General features: G+C 42.0%; 1 protein-coding gene across 9 annotated transcripts in view; it reads right to left on the reverse strand.

The window, feature by feature from the left end:
• The window catches only part of LOC111851093 (regulator of G-protein signaling 20-like), a 38,468-nt gene continuing 15,870 nt past the window's right edge, over positions 1 to 22,598 (reverse strand). For 7 of the 9 annotated variants that reach the window (XM_023825634.2, XM_023825635.2, XM_023825636.2 and 4 more), the window contains 4 exons: positions 14,537 to 14,673; positions 12,637 to 12,723; positions 11,970 to 12,204; positions 1 to 2,609 (listed from right to left, as the gene is read on the reverse strand). In XM_023825634.2, coding sequence (XP_023681402.1) covers positions 2,421 to 2,609; positions 11,970 to 12,204; positions 12,637 to 12,723; positions 14,537 to 14,673 — 648 coding nt within the window. In that variant the 3' untranslated portion in view covers positions 1 to 2,420. Of the gene's footprint in view, positions 2,610 to 11,969; positions 12,205 to 12,636; positions 12,724 to 14,536; positions 14,674 to 15,314; positions 19,041 to 22,598 lie in introns of those variants that run through there. The other 2 variants (XM_023825632.2, XM_023825633.2) reach the window with 2 other exon arrangements.

The following is a 22,598-nucleotide window of genomic DNA, read 5'->3' on the forward strand; positions in this document are numbered from 1 at the left end:
TTCAATAAGGAATATAATACAGATTTATTTATCTTCATAAACATTTATATAAGAATGTTATTTTTTCCAGGATGTCAAAATCATTGTAATACAATATATTTTAAATATACACATTATTGCCACTTTCAAAAATGCAAAAAATGCAGCATACATTGTTAAATCGTACATTTTTATACATTTTACAACATATATGTTCTTACATATATGATCCCATGTATAAAAATGGCAATAATAGATATATTTGTAATGTAAGAACCATGTTTTTTACATATCTAACATATCTAATAAACATATCTAACTTTTCATAAGGGCTGAGACCCAGGGGCTCACAGTGTCAGGACCAGACTATGACAGATAGCTTCTGTATCACTGGGAACTACCAATTTCATCATCACGTCCATTTCGACAAAACAGAAGTGGGAAAAGTGGCAGATTTTGTCAATAAAGGGTTTTTGCTTTTTTCTTTGTTTTGTTTGTGCCAAATTTATATATTTTTTTTTTGTCAGTAAGCAGCAACTACACGGAACTGTAGTTTGCTAATGCACAAAAATTAATTTTGATTTTTTTCTAACCAACCTCTAAAAGAATAAAAATGGCTACTATTTACAAGGAAACATGTAACACCTGGATAAAAAGTTAGGATGGTGGCTCAGAGAGAAAATGAATTGTCACCCTTCAACAGTAACAGAATGATGGTCAATGCAGAATCACCTTATGCTCAGTGTACTGTAAATACACACAAATAAGATTAAAACAGCAAATCCTAAACTGTGCTGAAACTATCTGGTGTTCCGGCAATGCTTGTTTCGCAGTTTCGGCTCCACACTAGACCGATAAGCATGCCCTGACAATTTCTGTCTGGAGGTAATCAACGATCGATTATTGAATTTGCTATTGATAAGCTTTTTCCTGCTGGGGAGGCCATACCCAGGCACAATACTGACATTGTGATGGACACGGCTGACTTGACCAATGGATAATAATTGACCAATGGATAATAAGAGGAGGGCCTCAAGATACGAGTGCACTCCGCCAGACTAGCCTGAACAGGACTTTAGCAGACGGCATTTGAATAAACCAGTCGGATGGATTTCTTACAAGTCAAAGTGTGTCTAGTCTCTCTTGGGACAAGGCAGAGAGAGGAGAGCACACCCGTTGTTGCAAGCCATACATTCAAACATAGGCCTACAAATAAAATAAAGCCTTTCTTGTATTTTATGCGTACCACTGTGGAATAATAAACCAGCAGACCCAAATTTTAACAGAAAGTGCAATATGGAGAAATACTATTATTACTAGCAATATATTATACTGCAGTAGTATTGGAACGACACATATTGGTTGTATTTTTTTAAATGAGCCTTTTGGCCAGTACCCATAGGAATGGCTGTGATCCCTACTGAGAGTGCGAAGAGTGTATCCTTTTGTTTGTGTTAAAGGGGTCAAACCTTAAACACACAGGGAGTCACGGGGAGGGGGGGTTCTCCTAAAATTGAGGCACCCAGTGTGGTGGGTAAATAAGTATGTAAAATCATGTATGACAGTGACAAGCAGCTGGGGTCACACAATCTCTACCGGTGAACTCTAAGGAACTGTGTTTATATTTAACAAAAAACACTCCCGGTATCGTTTCTGTGTGTCTGACACACAGCTCAGTACCACTGTCATTAGTACCAATTAAAAAAAATACAGGAAATGAATTTGTGCATTAAAGAAAATAAATAACATCAATAACACTTCTCAGAAACATACTTGACATTCTAGAGGAAACAGTGATATTAGTTTTTTCTTTCATTATTTAGACTTTTCCTTAGGCGCTTGAGTACAATCATTGGGTTTGCAAACCTACAAACCATTCTTGGCCACCTTGAAGTTTTTGACCACAGACCTCTCAGCCCCCCCCCACTGCAGCTAAATCTTCCCAATCAATCCCAGTAGAAAGACAGTGGAAAGGTCAGATTAAACAGATCACAACAGAATCCCAGTCCAGTGGTCATGCTCTGAACCACTCCAGCATATACTCCTGTGCCTTATTGCCGAGCATCGGGGGACCAACACATACATATCAATATATATTCAAAAAATACTACTAATAAAATAATAATAAAATAAAACGTACAAAAATGTATAAATCAGTAGTACTGTAGATGTAGTAGCTGTAACTGCAGTGGAATGAGAAAACGAAAATGTCTTCTGTTAATGACCCTGTGTCTTCCAGTTAAAGTCTGTAGATTTGGTAAATCCCACCAATAACAGGGCATTTTCTAAAGTGTGGGGGAATAGCAAAAATTCAATAATAACAATAGTAATACTACTAATAATAAGAAGAATCCCCTACTGGAGGATTTTCTTTTAGTGGTTGTGCAAAAGGGAATTGAAACAGAGAGACAGTGAGAGAAGGGGAGGTGAGAGTAGTGGACCTATGACTCAGAAGGTGGGCGAGATGCCTCCTGCAGCAGGGATTTGTATATAGCGCAGTTGAGGAACCTGGGGTAGGAGTCTCTGTGCATGAGAGTGTAGATCTGAAGCTGAGCATCCTCAAACGTGAAGGGAGTGGGCTCCTGCATCTTCTTGTTGATGACCTCTCTCACCCTGGAGTCCAGACTCACCTGCCATGAGAGGGAATAAGAAAGATTGCAGTTTAAGATTTCAAATTATATTTCATATTGCTTTCCCCATCCTGGAAGAAGAGGTCTGGCCTGATTTATGGATTATTTACTTATTAATCAATTAGAATAAGCATACTTTATGTTCCCGACATTCACACTTGAATGTAAACACAAAGATTATACACCAAAAATGTTTTTATGATGTGTTAATTTAGATTAATGAAGTATATATAAATATTATAGCACACACTTTACAGTATGAGATATGAATTGACATCACAGGAAATCATGGGACTGTTTTGCTAGTTTATATTTAGTAAGTAATATGGGATCATGTATATTGAAGATAGACAGGCATTTTCTGCTTTACGAATGTTCACGTTACGCCACTTTGCTTTTCACGAAAGACCTACATTAGCACATTTTTGCTAACTGAATGAAATCCGAAGAGGTTTTTCACTTTTATGAAAAAAAGAACCAAAATGAAGAAAAGACAACCAAAATAAAAAAAATTATAGTTTAACAAACAAACAAATAAAAGCAAAAATTAATTATGGGTTGGCCGAATGCCCGGCAGTGCTACCCTACTTAGTGCTTGCTGTGCACTGTATGATCGCTGCCATGAGAAAGTACAGTACGTGGTATAACTGATCAATCGTAATAAAAATAATAAAAAACTACAGAATCATGTATTTAAATGTATTAAAAATCTATCAAATTTCTGAAATGTTTGCTGGCTTCTACCTGTACTGGGTGAAAATATGAAGTGGGGCTCTAAGGAGAATGGTATGTATTGAGACACCCCTTCCTCATTCCAGAATTCCACCCAGACCACCCAAACTGACAGGAATCTTAGTGATATGAAAGAAAACAGAGCAGTGTGGGCTAGGAATGAATGGGAGGCTATGACTTGTGGTTTTACACCACAAGATATGGACAAATTTGTTGGTACCCTTACAGCTCACTGAAACAATGCTTAATTTCCCCAGAAAAGTGGTTCAATTAAAAGCAATTGTCTAATGTATACCTGCATGCCTTTAGTATGTGATAGAACCAATAAAATTGTGAAAAGAAATTATTTGTTTTTTATTTTACAAAGATATGCTAAAATAGTATGGACAGATGTGTTGGTACCCATAAAGAGACTATTTATCCTTGCATTAGTCATGTATCAGACTAAGCGTTTAACTTTAATTAGTATCACAGGTGCCTTCAAACTTTTCATCAGCCATTCAGCCTATTCAAAGGGAAAGAACATGCTAGTGTGTTGTTTGGTATCGTTGTATGCACCACACTGAACATGGACCAGAGAAAGCAAAGGAGAGAGCTGTCTGAGGAGCTCAGAAAGAAGATTATAGATATCTAGGGTGTAACAAGATCTCGTGTGACAAGATCTCGCGATATTACAACATGACAAAATTTCTCGTCGAAGTGAAAAGCGGTCTCGCGAAGGCGCTGCAAATTACCTGCTGTAAGCATGTAAGATGCCCCAGCCACTTTTAAATCTTTTGTGTGGCAGCATTTTGGTTTAACCGGCGGGAAATATGAACGGTGAAAGGGTGCAAGCATTGTAGGAATATAATGCCGTTCACAGCGGCTAACGTTACTGCTATGCAAAGCCATTTTCAGCACCATCATAGCTCTTTACTTAAACCCACTGCACCGGTGAAGAAAACATTAAAGGGCCAGACAATGCTTACAAATGTGTTTGTACCCCAGCTTTCACAGTCAAGTGCTAGAGCCACTTCAATAACAAAGGATATCGGCGTTTTCATTGCAGCCGACATGAGACCATTTTCTGCAGTAGAAAATCCGGGGTTTCGGCGACTCAACACATTAGAACCGAAGCATTTTCTTTCAAATTAATCAAATAAAAGGCTGTTTTCCAGTAATATATTTCCTCTTTGAAGTTTTCCTCAAAATATTGTTAAAAAATTGTCTCGTCTTGTTCTCGTGAACCCAATATCGTGTCTCGTCTCGTGGGCGTATATCGTTATACCCCTATAGATTACCATGTTACAGGTAAAGGTTATTAGACCATCTCCAAGCAGCTTCATATTCCTGTGACCACAGCTGCCAATATTATTAAAAAGTATAAGGTTCATGGGACTTTAGCCAACCTCCCAGGACGTGGATGCATAAGAAAATGCAACCCTGGGATGAACAGAATGATGATGGTAGAGAAAGAGCCAAGGAAACCATCCAAAACCATTCAAGCTGAGCTCCAAGGTCAAGGTAGGTCACTTTCTGATCACACCATCCGTCACATTTTGAACAATGATGGGCTCCGTGGAAGAAGACCCAGGAGGGAGGACTTCACTATTGACAGCATAAAAAATCCAAAGTAGAATGCACCAAAATGCATTTTGACAAGCCCCAAAGTTTCTGGGAGAATGTCCTTTGGACTGATGAGACAAAACTGGAGCTTTTTGGCCAGTCACATTAGCTCTATGTTTAAAAAAGGAAGAATGAAGCTTTAAAAGAAAAGAACACAAACCTACTGTGAAACATGGAGGGGGCTCAGTTTTGTTTTGGGGCTGCTTTGCTGCATCTGGCACGAGGAACCTTGAATCTGTGCAGGACACAATGAAGCCTCAAGACAACCAAAGGCATCCTGGTGGGAAACATACTGCCTAGTGACAGAAAGCTCAGTCGCAGGTCAAGGGTCCTCCAACAGGATAATGACCCAAAACATCCAGCTAAAAACACTTAAGATTGGCTGAGAAAAAAACATTGTACTATTCTCAAATAGCCCTCAATGAGCCCAGATCTTAATCCTATTGAACATCTATGGAAAGATCTGAAAATTGCAGTGTGGAGACGCCACCCTTCAAACCGTGAGATACCTTGAGCAGTTTGCTCAGGAAGAGTGGGCCAAACTACCTGTTGGCAAATGCAGGCGTCTCATTGTGAAGTAGAGATCGCTTGTTGGCAGTGATTGCTGCGGAAGGTGGTGCCACAAAATACTAAATTACGGGTACCATCTTTTTTTGTCTGTGTCATTTTCATTTGTTTAATCATAAAAAAAAATTCAACTGAATCAATAATCAAAAGCTGTCTAATTTGGGTTAAATATAGAATAAACAATAAGTGATGCCATTAAACTTTTGGCAGTTTTAAGTTATTTCAGAGATTATGTTTTTCTTTTGTACACCTCTGTATATACGTATATCCCATTCTTAATACATAGGCTTTAATATGGAGTTGGCCCACCCTTTGCAGCTATAACAGCTTCAACTCTTCTGGGAAGGCTGTACACAAGGTTGAGGAGTGTGTTTATGGGAATTGTTGACCATTCTTCCAGGAGAGCATTTGTGAGGTCAGGCATTGATGTTAGACGATAAGGCCTGGCTCGCAGTCTCCTCTATAATTCATCCCAAAGTTGTTCGATCAGGTTGAGGTCAGGGTTCTGTGCAGGTTAATCAAGTTCCTCCACACCAGACTTGTTCATCCATGTTCTTATGGACCTTGCTTTGTGCACTGGTGCAGTCATATTAGAACAGGAAGGGGCCATCTCCAAACTGTTCCCACAAAGTTGGGAGCATGAAATTGTCCAAAGATTCTTCAAATGCTGCAGTATTAAGGGACCAAGCCTAACCCCTGAAAAACACCCCCACATCATAATCCCCCCTCCACCAAACTTTAAATTTGGCACAATGCAGTCAGGCAAGTACCATTCTCCTGGCAACCACTAATCCCAGACTCGTCCATCTGGCTGCCAGACAGAGAAGCCTGATTCGTCACTGCAGAGAACACTGCTGTAAAGTCCAGTGGCAGTGTGCTTTACACCACTGCATGCGACACTTTGCATTGCACTTGGTGACGTAAGGCTTGGATGCAGCTGCTCGACCATGGAAACCCATTCCATGAAGTTCTCTACTCACTGTTCTTGAGCTAATCTTAAGGCCCCATGAAGTTTGGAGGTCTGTAGCTATTGACACTGCAGACACTTGGCGACTTCTGCACACTGTGCGCCTCAGCATGCGTTGTCCCCGCTCTGTGATTTTACTTCGTGGCCGAGTTGCTATTGTTCCCAATTGCTTCCACTTTGTTATAATACCACTAACAGTTGACCGTGGAATATTTAGTAGCAAGGAAATTTCATGAATGGACTTATTGCACAGGTTGCATCCTATCATGGTACATACTGCAAAATAAAACAAATATAAGTGGAATCTGAGTCATGAGCTTTCCTATAATACCCAATATACAACATCCTAGTCATCTCCATTTAGTTAATCTCAGATTTCAGAATCCATACTCAGCACATTGTTCACATCCCCCTCCCTCCCCAAGAGACGGGTGGAAAAAAAAGCTGTGTTGTTACAAAGTCACTCTTCATTAGATAAAGGAGGCAGAACCAACAGCCAAACAGCACCGCTTATGAAAATGATGGATGCTGTTTAGAAATACTGAACTTGATGAACCCTCTATCTCCTGGCAAGTTAAAGCAGTGCTCCGACTATTTATAGCCATTTTGGTTGTGGAACGTGCTGAAATTTATAGTTTCCTGTAGCCAGCCTTTGCTACAGAGCCGCTTTAAGGGCTTTTACTTGAAAGGGGGATAAACAGAGACTCAGAGAGCCTCCAAGCTGTGAACTTTCCAGCTGAGAGCTGGAGGAGTAAGGAAACCTGACAGACAGCCCCTTGGGCGCAGTCTAAATAAAGGACTTATCTCAGACCCCAATGAAAAGGAAAAAAAAACATAAAAATAAGTAACTTGCTGTTGTCAAGAGAGATCACCGACTTACATTGACAGGCTCCAAGAAACACCAGTGAGTACAGAGCTTTCAAGTCCAGAACTTTAAATAGAACTTTTATTTTTAATCTTCAACTCCATTTTTCACAGTAACAAAAGCTCAGTTGGGGGTTTGGGGGGAGGCTGATCTTCAGAAGGCTGACTAATTGTAGGTCTGACTTTGGCAGGGCTGTGATTTGTCCTCATTTATCAGAAGCCAGCCTATTGTTTCTGGTCCGCTATCAAGGAATCCCCTGCCCTCGACAGAGCCTGACAGCGTGAATCCCCAGCGGACTAACCCAGGGAAAGTATGCCTTCCTCTTCAGCAGATACTGTACACACAATGGCATGCCAGATTTAAAAAGAACGCGACGTGGCTGCACTGTGTGCAGTGTTAGAAGCGGTCGTGATTCTGCCAGTACAGCTGCTGGTAATGAACGTGGGAGAAGCCAGGAAATGGTTGGTCACACAGGGCAACAAATACATAATGTGCAGAATGTGCAGACTTTTGTTTTACAGGAACAGATATTGTGAAGTGGGCATTTTAGGGAAGTGCAGCTCCGGAGTTTGTAATGTCAGCTCGGAGCACAGTGCATTTATCCAAAGGGACATGCATTACTCCTTTTTAAGATGTTCGGTGTAAAATAATGCAGTGTATGTAAGTACTATGGGCAACTTAAAATTTTCCAGGTACGTGGGAGTCGAAGAGGCAGTGATGTGTGCAGGGACAGTGAAGGCACAATGTGGACCTTCGTGGGTTTACTGTGATGTCATAAACACAACTGCAGTCACTTTTTCCTCCCAGGATGAAATAGTCCAGAGCCTTTTCCAGAAGCAGATACTTTGCTATTCAGGAACAGCAGCAGATGCTCCATTACTCCAAGCTGAATAAAAGGCAAGAATTATAGATGCTGGGAGCAATTTGAGAACTACATTCATCCTGAGCATAAGGACTTAACCGAGAAAACCGCAAACCACCATAAATGCAGAGCATAGCGGCTAGAATCAAACCCGGGATATTGCTGGAATTACTTACTGAAATGCCTGGAGAAATGAAAAGAAACATAATTCATTTGCATTTGTTATTGCTGGAAATTTTTTACTATTGTGCCATTCCAGAAGGTACCATAAGGTTCTGGTCTTTGATTGCACGTTGAACCATGAAAAGCCATGAAGGTGTTAGCTCTGTTTCAGGCCTGAAACCATTAAGACCCATATCAATGTGGACTGCAATAAACAGGGCCTAACTGACTGATTTTTTGTTCACCTACAGTGGCATGCTAAAGTTTGGTCACCCCTGATCAAAATTTCTATTTTTGTGAATACTTAAGCGAGCATAAAATTAAACATGAAACATTATTTTCAACACTTTAAGGAATAATTAGTATATTATTTTTGTTTTGTACAATTTTAAAGTGGAAAAAAACTAAAGGAGCTCCATGCGAAAGTTTGGGCACTTCAAGAGATTTGAGCCAAAGAGATAACTTTCACCAAGGTCTCAGACCTTAATTATCTTGGTAGGGCTACGGCTTGTTCACAATCATCATTAGGAAAGGCCAGGTGATGCACATTTCAAAGCTTAATAAATACTCTGACTCCTCAATCCTTGTCCCAGCAATAAGCTGCCACAGGCTCCTCTGAGCACCTGACTAGCAATAATAAAACAATGGAATAATAACCAATAATAATAATAAAAATAAAATTATTGATGTCACAAGCAGAAGAAGGCTACAAGATGATACCAAAGCATTTCCAGGTAGCTCAGATCGTAATGTAATTAAGAAATGGCAGTTTCAGAAATGGTCAACATTTACAAGTTGAGGTTTGGAAGAGAAAGAAACCATTTCCGAGAGAACTGCTCATAGGATTGCTAGAAAGGCACATCAAAACCCCTGTTTGACTGCAAAAGACCTTCAGGAAGACTTAGCATCAGAAGTCTGCAAATGAACATCTAAACACGCCTGATGCATTTTGGAGACCAGTTGACCAATGAAGAACTTTTAGGTAAAGCAAAGGAATGTTAGGAGAAAATAGGGTGCAGAATTTCATCTGAAGAGCACCTTTACAAGTGTTAGGCATGGGGTTGTGTTGCAGCCAGTGCATGAGGAACATTGCCCTGGCAGAAGGAAGAATGCATTAAATTAAATACCTGCAAATTCTGGAAGCAAATGTCAGACCATCTGAAAAAAAGAGGATGGCTTCTACAAGATAACGGTTCTAAGCACACCTCAAAATCGACAAAGGACTTGTCTTAAGAGCAACAAATTGAAGGTTCCCTGACCTAAACATCATTAGGTAGGTTTCCAAACAAGTGATTTTATGTGCAAAAGCACTTTAACACTAAAAAGTGGTCAATGGAAACTTTTTCCATTTATTTTTAGCAGATAAAGTCAAGTTTGGCAACATTTAGCAAAAAACTACGGTGGAAACATTTTTTACAAGAAAGAATGGCATTTACGCAAAAGTTTTAACAAGTGTCAGGACTTTTATCATGTGTCTTTCCTACAGCAAACACGAACTTGCACACTGTGCAAATAGAGCAGTGGACTGTTGTTTTGCTGACACCAAATGCTTGTCTCACGCTCTATACTCGGCGCAGGTTGCCAGTTTGTACAGAGTAACTGCAATGCGCTTTTGGGTTGGAACTGGTGGTTGGTGGCTGCCTATTACTGGCCCAATAAAAGGTCCTATGTGCCGGCATTTGAAATATAAAACTGAATTTGTCGAAACTGACTGAGATCATAAAATGTTTAAGCCAGAGGTTTGGTGTGGTGGATGAATAAACATGTACAGTTTTGACTAATTGAGCTAATGAAATTATTTTAAAATGTCCAATGCTCATTAATTCCCTGTACAGGCAGTCTCCGGGTTATGAACGAGTTCCGTTCCCTAAGTCTGTCTTTAACTCTCTGGAGACGGATATCCCACCCGTATTTTGTCATAGAAACATTTAAAAAATGCCCCCAGAAACGTACTTTTCAAATATACATAGGTAGAAACTAAATATATTTTTAGAGCTTTGTAAGGAGAATAAAGTCCAGTGTCTGAGTCCTGAAGCAGCGCTGATCGCCCACCCATTTGCAAATAGCGATATTCATATGATAACGATATGATAATCACAGGGATGTTATTGGGTGAAGAAAACACGTGAAAATGCCCATAAAAAAAGCACATGTCTGGGTTTTGTTTACACTGACTGGGGACCTGAAACCCTTTATTTTGTGATTTGAGAGAGGAAATGTGGTGAAAATATATTGCTTCAATTCATGGATAACTGTGAATTTGGGTAAGCAGTAAAATTATAAAATTTCCCTTGTTTTCTAATTTTGATTGCTACTGTAAAAACGTGTCTTTATAAATAGATGCAAACTGTTGGTAACTAGGTGGTTATTTTAATGTTTTTCATTATCTTTATGAGATTTTTTTGCAAGTATAAGACTACAAAGCAATCGTTTTGTTTACCTTATGTTTCTCATGTCGTAAATAGCTTAAAATAGTATTGTTTGTATTTGCTGGAAAGAAGATTTTACTTAAAATATTAACCTTTGCAGTAAAAACATTTGTATAATTCACATAAATGATGCAACGGTGGTACGTTTCCCAAAAGCATAGTTGCTGATTATGTTAGTGACTTACAGAGTTAGAACAATGCAGCTGAATCTAAGTTGCTAAAGGAGGCTTTTGGGAAATGTGTCCCAGTTCAGCAGTAAAATGTAAATATATTTTGCGGAGTATTCCATTGTGGCGTTTAGCAAACTGAAGCATGGCAGCGGCAAAAACAAAAATAAAAAAGATGGTTTCTGAACAAAATGGCCTTCTTATTGTAGCCATAAAGGCACTGTCCACAAATAACCACACTCCCACTGCATGTAATGGAGACACACGAGGTCTGATGCTGAACTGTGAGGTTCACACATGATAACTACTTACAGAGAACATAGAAACATGCGAGTGACTGGCACAGATCGGGGCACATACAGGTACTGTAAACACACTTACATAAACTGAAGACACAGCCCAAGTATTTAGAACACCAAAAACAAACAGGGCTATGTGAATGCTGGGATACGGTAATAGGATCCGCTATGCAGAACCATGTCACCCGCGCTACAATATTATTATATATACAAAAACTCCTTGGAAGTGCAAAGCAGGTAATGTGTACCTCTGCCTTCAACCCAATAGAAACTGTTTTGAAGTGTGTGTGTGTGTGTTTGTGTGTATGCACGCATAAAAATACAACTGCCACAGTCATGGTGTACTTTCTTCCAACCATGACCAAGATTCTGCTTGTTTTGAGTTTCATTTTTGCATTTCAGCACCTTGATCCCCTGAGGCCCTCAACCGCGATAGAAGAACAACTGGAACAAAATAAATCCAGCCTGGATCCTGCTTTGTATGGTAGAGCTAAAATAGCTTAAATTTCTTTTCAACAACTATATACGGGTTAATTTAAAAATATGAGGCTTTAACTTCTACTATGTTATCTGCTTTTGTTGGTCTATGACAAGTAATGTTATAAAATTCTAGATCCTATTTCCAGAGCGAATTTAAGTTTTATGGATTTTCCTGGACCTGTACTGTATGTCAAACAAAAACATGCAGATGAAAGACATTTTTACCTCTTTGGGCGAGAGTATTGAGATGTAATTCTCATAGATCATCCGTGCCTTGTCCTCAATGGCGGATTTGTTTATCTCCTTCTTGAGGTCCTCGCAGGCCATCCAGAACAGCATGTTCTCCTCACTGTACTCAGTCCTTAAGAATTCCCTGAAGACGTTTCGACCAGCCGGGTTCTTCATCATCTTGTCGAAGGAGTGTGCCCATAGCTGCATCTCATCCACTGTTGGTTTGGCGCTGTAGATGCAGGAACGCCACAGATCAAAGACGCACTATGATCGGTCAACAACACCTAGCGCCTTAAACATCGGAAAATTCAGCCTCAATTCTCAGGACAAACAACCGACAAACCATAAAGATCCCAAACATTACCACCCCTATGACACCATTAAAGCCCCCACGAAACATTGGCCTATACCCATCCACACAAACATACTCTGACAGGTACTTCACTCACCACACGCACCCAACTTCTCTGAATCTTTATCAGGAACATGTTACACCCACGTGACAAAAGCATGCAATCACCATGCAACTGCATCCTTGTGATTCTGGTTGACTACAAGTAAAAGAATAGGGGGGCTGAAGGAGACCTTCCTGACCCGTTATGAGAGAGCAGGGGGAACCTACGTTAGCGTCTGGTATGTGTGTGTGCGTGTGGGCGCTCACCAAGGTTCATAGTTTGGTATGGGCTCCAACTTGGTCTCCAGGGACTTCCTTCTGGCCTGACCGCCGTCTTCATTCCTAACAGTAAGACTGAAAGGTGGTGAAATGGCATTGAGAAATAACTGCACAGCCTACACCTCAAGTCTGGTCAGACTCTGCTGAACACACACACACACACACACACACACATAAAGATGCTCGCATGTGCACATGACTGCAAACAGACGCATGCAGACATGGAGCAGGACACATGGACTTTCCCTGGAATTGGGCCACAAAAAAACCCGCCTTTTAGAAAACGGTACAATTATCAATGTGACACACTCAGACATGTAATACCAACACACCAAAGGGCACATAACCAAGATATTTTTCTTCTCTTTCTTTGATCTCCTTCACATTTACTCATCATGACACCTCTTGCTTCCTCCCTTCCTGTTTGCTTCTGAATCAGTTTTAACGGAAGGCAGAGTGACAGTTTCTGTTATTCTGAAGCAGGACATTATCTGAAGAAACTAAAAGCCAGTCAGCAAAGGGCAGGCTTTAGGACCAGGGGGAGCATGGGGCACTGGGGCCTCTCAGGTCTTGCACCTGGCATGGGTCGGTAGGCGCTGGACTCTCAACAGGGTCGCGTGACGGGAGGTTTAGACAGCCGTGCTGTCAAACGGCCATGCTTTTCTCCCCCAGTTGCTTTCCGGAAACGCAAAGACACGAGAAACAGTTCCTGTTTTCTGGTGCCTCCTCCCTGCAAGATGCTTAGCCCCACCCCGGCTCCAGCAGGGTTTCTGCATACCCCTTAATGCCAAACGAGTCACCTGAGGTTTCTCAAGTGAGACACCCCCCCCCCCCCCTTAACCTCAGAGTGTACCTGCTGGCTCCTTTCACCACCAGCCACAAACGGTGCTGTTAAACAGTAAATGTGAAAGATGAAAATGAGAGTCAGGAGAAGCGACTGGCTGTTACACCTTAACGGCGGTCAAACAGAATGTTCTTACACTAACGGAAGTTTTTCCTGAATATTACAGTCTGATTACACCAGTTAGTAAGACCAAACCTTTCACACCACTGCAAAACATAACGATCAGTCTATCTGGATATCTTTAGATGGGGGGTATAAAACAAAAGCTTAATCTGCATGTAATCTCTCAATCTGCATGAATTAAATGCCCTGTATGTTTGCAATATTCTAATGTTTTACTTTAATTGAGACAGAAAATGTTTTCTTCCTTTGTGAAACGTGCTGTCTGTAACTGGGCAGGTAACTGTGAGCGTGTGAGCTTGACACACATGTTGTTTTGTGAGTGTGTGACATACGAGGAGCCATTCCTGATGGGATTTGTGTGTGCAGGACCACTGGGGTGTCAGCACAGTGCCTAGCATGCAAAGCTTCTGCTGAAAACAGAGGGCAGATCACAGGCGGGGGGCAGGAATAACGCCATGCCACTGGGACCAGTTGCCATGTTAGGTCCTGTACTTTCTATAAGTGTAGTGTATTTCACCTTCCCATCAAAGAGGAACATAAACATGAATTAACTATAGTTAGTGAGATGATTTTTCTCACTGTCTGCATCTGCTTCCAGGTTAAAATCCTCAGGGACGTACGGTAGAAGAGACACCCTGTGCATGTGAAAGACGATGTTTTGCACGACACTTCATTCTGGCCATATGAAGGGATGCAGTAACATGGCCAATGAAGAAGGGGTGCATAAAGAGCTTAAAGAAGTAACGATCGACGAGGATAACAATACACAGAGATCTGGCCAAGGGTCTAGCGCACGCATTTCACACATACTCTAAATAAAAGAGTAATGAAAATGTAAACATGCAGAGTCACGGTCGGCGCGTGGCGCAGCGCTGGCGGGATGCGGGGACGCAGAAGGAGGGGCTTCAGCGACAGACATACCATGAGCAGCTACAGCAGCAGCACCAGCAGAAGCAGCAGGCGTTGGGCCGCTGCGTGGGGCCCCTGCGGGCCCTGCTGGGAGACGTCTCACTCCGCACCATGGGGCTCTCTCGCTCTGCCGGGACAGGACCTGTGTACTGAAACACGGGCACGGGTCAGTCGCCTGCTGCCCCTCCCTGGACCCTGCCATGTCACTTATAGCAGGAACACAGTATTCTAGCAATGTCACAAACACCATATTTACCAATATGGGTCTTTGCAGACATTACTGACAGGGCCGGTCAGTCCTATAGGCCAGTGGGTCTCAAACTGTTTGCCTGAAAACCACCAAAAAGCAGTGATCCAGTCTCCTGATCCTTTTTTTTTCTGAACCTCTGATCTCACGGCAAAGACATTGTTTCAGGGGTGACCATTGTTATCCAGAAAGGGCCAGTGTGTATGCTGGTTTTCGTTGCAACACTCTAATTATATTACTAATTAGAGGACTGATTGGCTGAGGAGTCCTCACACCTGGGTTTGAACAGCTGACCTACAGGTTATCCCAAAAACCTGCATACACACCGGCCCTTTGCGGATAAGACTGCCCACCACTCTTCTATTTTATGAGTATTCAACAATAAAATCTGCTGACCCAAGTGGGGGAGGCTGTCCCCCATGATTAAATTCACCAAGAGGGCGGGAGGGGGACAATTCTGGGGTGGGGGGCAGGGGGAGTGCAGACAAAAAAAGGATTAAAATTTTTTTTTTAGAATATTCAGTAGAACATCACGCGACTCACAGTTTGAGAAGCACTGCTATAGGTGTCAAAGGCAGCGGCCCAGGGTGCCAACCAGGAACTGCTGACAGCCGGGCACATGCCACACAGAGTCTGAGACACAGTAAACTGGCTTGGCTGCAATGTGGGGCTCCGGCCTCTGAGGGGGCATGACTTAGCCAGCCAATTTCACTTTGTCCAGAAAATTTTTAATAGGGCAGTCACATGATTCATTTTTTAAAATAGCAATTAATCACACATCTTGCCAATTAACTGCACATAAAATCAAGTTGCAATACAATCAAAAACAAGATTATAGTTTGTATATTCTGTATACTGTATTTTCTCAAACTATTCTCCCATTGGGTGAAATCAAAATTAATGCAATTAAAGTTAACGTGATCAAAGAAATAATAATGTGTTATGACTTCAAAGAGCATATTGTTTCTGATATATTACTGTTATCGTTATTATTATCAGTGATTATTCTATCATTACATAATGATATGCAATTTCTTTACTCCCTTTCTTTGAGCATTTATTTTGCCACTGCTGGAGAAGCTGGTCTGGGTGCCGCATGGGCGCCGTCCAGCCCCTAGGCGTCGGTCTTCATTGCTCCTAATGCTGCTACATGTCAGCGTCTTGGTGCAGTCTGAGGCCCCACAGGGAGCAGCCAACCCCAGCTTACAGTCCCCATGAAACACCAGGTAACACAGGAACCATTCATGTAGCTGATTAATTGAGCTCTCTTGTTCTGGAATATTACAAGCAAACCTGGTGCAGTGGAGATAAAATAGGATGACCAGCAACAACGTGGATGAATATAATCAGCACAAGGGTGAACATGCTACTGTGAAGGCCTGAAGCTCCGGAGAGAAGATGGAACGTCCATATGGCTGGCAGGAGTTCACATTGACTTCACTATTCCTAATAATAATAATAATATTTTCATTTCGGTGAGGGGCATGAAAAGACGCTAACTGTCTCCAGAGAGGACTGGGAATTTCCATGATCTATGACTCAGGGGATGTCTGTCTTCATTCATTTCAATTCTTAATTACTCTGTCATAATTTGTGCTGTAGATCACCGCAGCTGCTCTTTCAGGTGTAACTGAAAAATAACTATTTCAATTTTAGGTTTTCTCTTGCTTGTAGACTGGAATTAACTAGAGATGGGCGATCCACATTTTTTCAGTTCCGATCCGATTCCGATACACAACTGCCGATACCGATAAAGATTCCGAAACAAGAGCTCTTTTTACTTTGTTATACTTTATATATAATTTTTTTAAGCTAGTAAATACAGATGGAAATAATGTATGACAAAAAATATTTAATTAGGCTACTACAAACATACATAACGTACTGTTCCACCTCATTTGTTTTAAGCGTTTTTGAGGCATTTGCAGTTCAATACGAATATCTTCAAAGCTAGTATACACAAGTGGCGAATGCTTAAAATTTTAACAATTTTAATTTATTTTTCTCCCATTGGCGTCAGCGCACTTACACTTTGTTGCTATGGCAGCCCCTCTTGTATCACAAGCTGCAGCGAGTTCGCAAAACAGTCCAATTAAGTTAGCGATTCCCAAATCATCCATTGCTTTGTTTTATCTCGCAGTTGCGTGTGCTTTGTTAAATGGGATTGTCCATTAAACGCTATTCCCACCTCAAAACTTTATTTTACATAGATTGCAAATCGCTGTGCTACTGGTTTCTGTTAAAAGCGTAAAATACTCCCAGATCGTCATGTTTTATCTTACGCTCCTCGTACTGCGAAGGGTATGTGCATGACGTCACAGCAGGCGGAAGTCACTGTACTCACACCCACTGAGTGGCAAAAAAGACTGAGGGGCAGCAATAGCATTCGATTTGAATGCCGCAAAAAAACACATGTAAAATGGGAAAGACCTGTCGTGCGATTGATTGGCAAAAACTAAGTAAGTATAGGACGTGGATCAGTCATGCATGCTGGATACCCGATCCGTCAAATAGGTCTGGATGGGCACCGATACCAATCTGAATATCGGTATCGGTGAATCTCTAGAATTAACCCCCCCAACAAAAAACCATGAATCATGGTCTCTCAGCTTAGCAGGCAACACAATGTGTGTTAAGATCAGAGCCACTGGTTAAATGAATAAACTCTGGACTCATTTACACTGAGGTTTGCCAAAAGTACAGTACAGACCTTTGTGTTATTCATACCTCGCTGTGCACAGGGATGGTAAATTAAATGACAATAGCAATAATTTGAATTAGAACCGGTCAACGTGACAGGTCATATGAGTGAGTCACAAGCAGTGACCATCATCTCCATGCCATGGACGGTGACCTCCTCCTCTGAGACATACTTGGTAGTAGTGTGATCTGTTAATACTGTACATCGATGAAGAAAAGTGAATAGATAAACGACTGAATAAACCCAACACTAATGCCACCCGCCACCCGTTTGACTCCAGTGGCTATTTTTAATCAACCCTTAATTCCTTTCTGATTAAATCCCTCCTACCTGCCATGAACAGTGAAACACCTGCACTTTATGTCAGGCATCTGTACTGTAAGTAACAACAAAAAGTTACAAAGTAACAAAACAGAACAGAACCAACACAATGGACGGCTACAGAAGAGCGCAAAGCGGAGACATGCCAGTCGTGCTACGTTACAAACACATGGATGGATGGGATTTCAGAAAATTCCTATCAGACAGCGCATCAGAGGGCAGATCCCAATGAAAGCCCCCAGATCTCTTCCCTTGAATCTCATGGTTCGGGAAGCGTAATGTGGGTGCGCACACAAGCATGAGTGGAGTTTAAGTAACAGTGCCAGGAATAAAACGACAAACGCACTCTGGCCCAGTCTGAACCCCAGTAGATGTGGGTGCATGTTTCCCAGCATCCTTCAGGCTTCTTACTCCGGTATTTTTTTCCCATTTTGTCCTGGCATTCACTATCACTATATTTTTAACTGGTAGCCTAAAAAGGCAACCCTACAACAAGGTTTACAGCTTCATGCAATGTTCGCCATTTGGTATTCACTGGTGAAGAACTGGCCTTGGTTTTTTTTTTTTTTTTAAAGTTTTCCTGCTGGGGGCTCTCGAAATCACTCAAATGCACCAACAGCAGAAAGCCTGCAAATGCTTCCGGGGATTAAAGCCATAATATAGCTTCTGATACTTCTGTTTCAGTATGACACTGAGCTCTAGCTACAAACCTGCCCCCATCGTCTCACCCAGCCTCCGTCATGCTGACGCTGCCCGCATCGCCACCTGCCACACAGCAGTTCAGCTAGCATGGAGCCGGTGCCCTCGCCTCTGTTTGGGCTACAGACTCTGTAGGGGGCTCTGCAAAGTGAAGAATCAGTTCAGTACCTGGAACACCCAGGACAAATCAGCACAGGGTGTCCCAGATGGCCATGAAATTACGCTGCCCCCCGACTGGCTGCGGCCTCAAGCCTCGCCTTGACCCCACAGCGTAGGCTACCCAGCCTGCAAACGCCTCAAACTCACATCCTCCCTGAGCCATCATTGCTGCCCTTAACTGGAGAGGAGTTAGCGGCCAATGGTGGAGTGCCGAGAGGGGTAGGGTGTTACAGCCCAGCTCCGATGAAAATGAAAGACAAAAAAACCACGGCAAGTCTCTGGCCAGCATCTATGTTTACTAATGATCTAATTCGGGCAGGCGCCCCACTCCGTGGAAAGAAGCTTTTGGGAAACCTGGTTCTTTGGTGGGAGGGGGGACATGAGCCAGGAGTAGGAGAGCCTGCATTACAGAGCAGTGATGCCACGGGGGTGGGGGTGGGGGGTACGTCATTGCAGAGGGCTTTTTCCATGCCCCCTGCCAATGAAAACATTTGGCGCAATACAGATAAGGCCGAGACAACTCGGGCAAATGAGAAGATGGCCGTGACTGGCGATGTGACCGTCGCAATTCAGATTTTACTCATTGACAGTTTTCACTAACTCAACAATCCTGTGCTCACTGTAATTTTGCTAGATAGTATTGACCGAGCGCCTGTCCGAGATTTTAATGACATTCCCTACACTGATAACTGCTAGGACACACATTATTTCAGTCTGAACGCTTTTACATGTATGTTACAGGCAACTGTAACATTTTACTGCATTTTTTTCTGCAACTTTGCTATGGGTTAGATTTTGGACTCACATGAACATAACAGTTTGTGCTGTGTAGGTTTCCCCCCCCCCCCATAACACTTAATATTTAAGAGCCAAGTCTATTATGTATGTGTGTATGTGTGGGTATAAAGGTGTGTATATACACACACACACACACACACACACACATATATATATGCATGTATTTTTTAAGAAGTATGTTATGTGCCAGGCCTTCCAAAGAAAATCAATAAAGACTTGAATGCAAAAAAACATGCGAACGGAAATGACAGAGAAAAGGAAATGAAATGACAAAGTGTAGGGCATTGTGTTTTCACACTTAAATGAGCACAACCGATGAGATAAATCAAGAATTGCACAGCAGAGCAGCCGGTTTCCTGTCAGAAGGACACTTCCTATCTCAAAAAACCACATACACGATATCTCCAAACTCTGGTCCTGAAGATGTACAAAATATCACGGGACTCAGTCCTGAAAAAGAACAACAGTATAAAAACACATCCAAGGTGTGCTGCAGTACGACTACTGATAGGAAGACCATTTAATTACAATGAAGTATCTCTGTATTAAAATGACCCCTTAGTGTGACCTAGTGAATCCTCATCTGATTGGTGGGCTCGGGCACACGTCAATGTCTGGAAGGCCGTCTCCATCTGGGCCCAGGGACGCCCCAAAAAGAGCCCGATAAACAGCAGGTTGCTCAATGGCCCAGCGTAATCTTGCATCGAATAAATGTCATTTTGTAAAAAAAGAATCACACTTCCCCATATGTTTGGAGTTTTACTGGTTTCAGGTCACAAAGGACAAGGCTCTTTTCCGGAAAGAGATGACCGGATACGGAGTAGCCCTGAATATTCCAGCGTTAGCACACCTCATGCCGGCCTTTGACCTTGTCGTTTGAGAAACACACATCGAAGGTTTTCGACACCCTCAGTCAGTTAGCGACACAGCATCGGTCATAAGGTCTTACTGATGGTGCAAAGAGAGAACCTTATAAGGCCTTGAGGAAATGCTGGGGAAGTACTGCTCTCTTTCCTGATAGCTTATTTGAAGTGTAAAACATTGTCAACAACAGCAACATTCATAATGATCATCGCATTCATGATGAGGAGGATCCATGGTGTTGGTTTGGTTACAATGACTGGCCTGAAAAATCTGTATGAGCAGATGTGATGACAAGGTGTGCGTTTCCTGAGTGTATGTTGGAGAGGAAACACAACATCCTGTCAGATATAAGCATGAGCTCAATTTGTTACTTTCAGTCAGTTTCTATAAATAATGACATTTCAAGACATAGAAGGTACCAGTAATGGTGACAGCACCTTGCCTGAAAAGGTAGTAGCTATAGAACTATTGGCCAAAAAAACCCATTTCATCCCTTTTGAGACCTCGTGTATTTTGCAGAAACACAGACGCACCCACCCACCTTATCTCTCATTAGTTCATCTTCTCAAGAGGTACAATTGCAAACTGAAGTAATATCCTGTTATGTTTGCATGTTTCTCTCTCTCTCACTTTCTCTCAAGCTGATCGGTTTCATGGTGCGCAGCTGTCGAGAGTTTTTAATCACAACAATTTTCAAAATAAATTCTCTTTTTCAGGCTTTTAAAAGCACAACCTTTCACAGAGTTAAATACCAGATCTTGAGAGGGGATGGAGGTATTTTAGGCCTCAAAAATGCAGTCTTCCTAACCCCCCCCCCCCCCCCCCCCAATTTTTTTTTCATGTCTATGTATTTTTACCACAGGGTCATATCAAATATGTGTAGGCAGCAGATCCCAATTTTCTTCAAAGCAACTGGAGTTAATCTAATAGTGTGGAGGGAAATCTGATAAATACACTTAACTTTTTTATCCATCCATCCATCCATCCATCCAGCAGTCTTTTAACCACTGATCCTGGTCTGAGTCATGAGGAGGACTGCAGCCTATCCCAGCATGGCAGGGCTACACTCTGGATGGGGTACCAGTCCTATTATAATTATTATTATTTTTTAAGTCTCATGCATTTTTATCACTAGACTATTACCTTCTGACCTTTTTGATGCATTCCCACAAAAAATTTATTCTCTCCAGCCAAGGATTTACCGCTGGTACCATGTGAGGATCATCAGTGATTTTTAGAATTTAGTGATCAGTGGTCATTGTCAACACACCACAGCACACAACAACGAAATGTGTCCACTGCATTTGACCCATATGTGACTTTCGTGACATAACAGGAGGCAGCTAAATCAGCGCCCGGGGAGCAGTGCTTGGGGGCGGTACCTTGCTCAGGGTACCTCAGTGGTGCCTTGCTGGTCGGGGATTTGGACCTGCAATCTTTCAATTACAAGTGCGCTTCCTTAACCATCAAGCCACCACTGCTGTGTATTTAAAACCGCTTGGATGGATCTCAGAATAGAGCAAATAAAAACTGCACAAACGAGACTGTGATGAGTGCAGATCCATCAGTCTGGCTGGTATGAATGTTACAGAATCTTCCCTTCAGTCTCCCATAAAGACAATCTGAGGACCACATGGGTCACAGTGGTCCGTCAGTAAGCACCTTCTTAAAAACAAGGAGCTGGCAAATATTTTTTTTACAAAATTATGAAAACTGAAAGCGCCTCCGGCCCCGAGGCAAAGCGCGGATGCATCTCGCAGCCACTGTGATCCTCTTTCGAGTGCAGCGCAAAGAGGCACTTGCACGCAGATGGAAACCGCTTTCACATCTCCCTACCAGACGATTTTGGGGAAGGAATGTTAGGTTTCCCCATCAATGCTGACCAACGTGCTTGCCGATTTCAGACTCTACCAGAGCCCTAATATTCCTGCAAAGCCTCTTTCTACACCACTAATACTCCATTCACTAATACTCCATTGCAGTGTATTAGTATTATTACTTAAACAATTGGGGCAGTTGCATCAGATAAGTCCATACAGGGTATGTGCAAACGTGACACTGTGTTCAGTCCATTTGGCTGAAAGCACTTCCTCTTTGATACTGTGTGCTTGGTGTAACTGAATGCTAGTGGCCTGGCACAGAGCACCGCTACTCTTCTGTACTACTGATTTGAATAACAATCATCAAAAATGGAAGCACACATGTCTTTGCAGAAAAATATCATACACCTTTACAATAAAACAGAACTGCAACTGAGTTCCTATAATTGTTTTTGATTATTAAAA

The sequence above is a fragment of the Paramormyrops kingsleyae genome, chromosome 6, assembly GCF_048594095.1.
Source record: "Paramormyrops kingsleyae isolate MSU_618 chromosome 6, PKINGS_0.4, whole genome shotgun sequence".
NCBI lineage: Eukaryota > Metazoa > Chordata > Actinopteri > Osteoglossiformes > Mormyridae > Paramormyrops > Paramormyrops kingsleyae.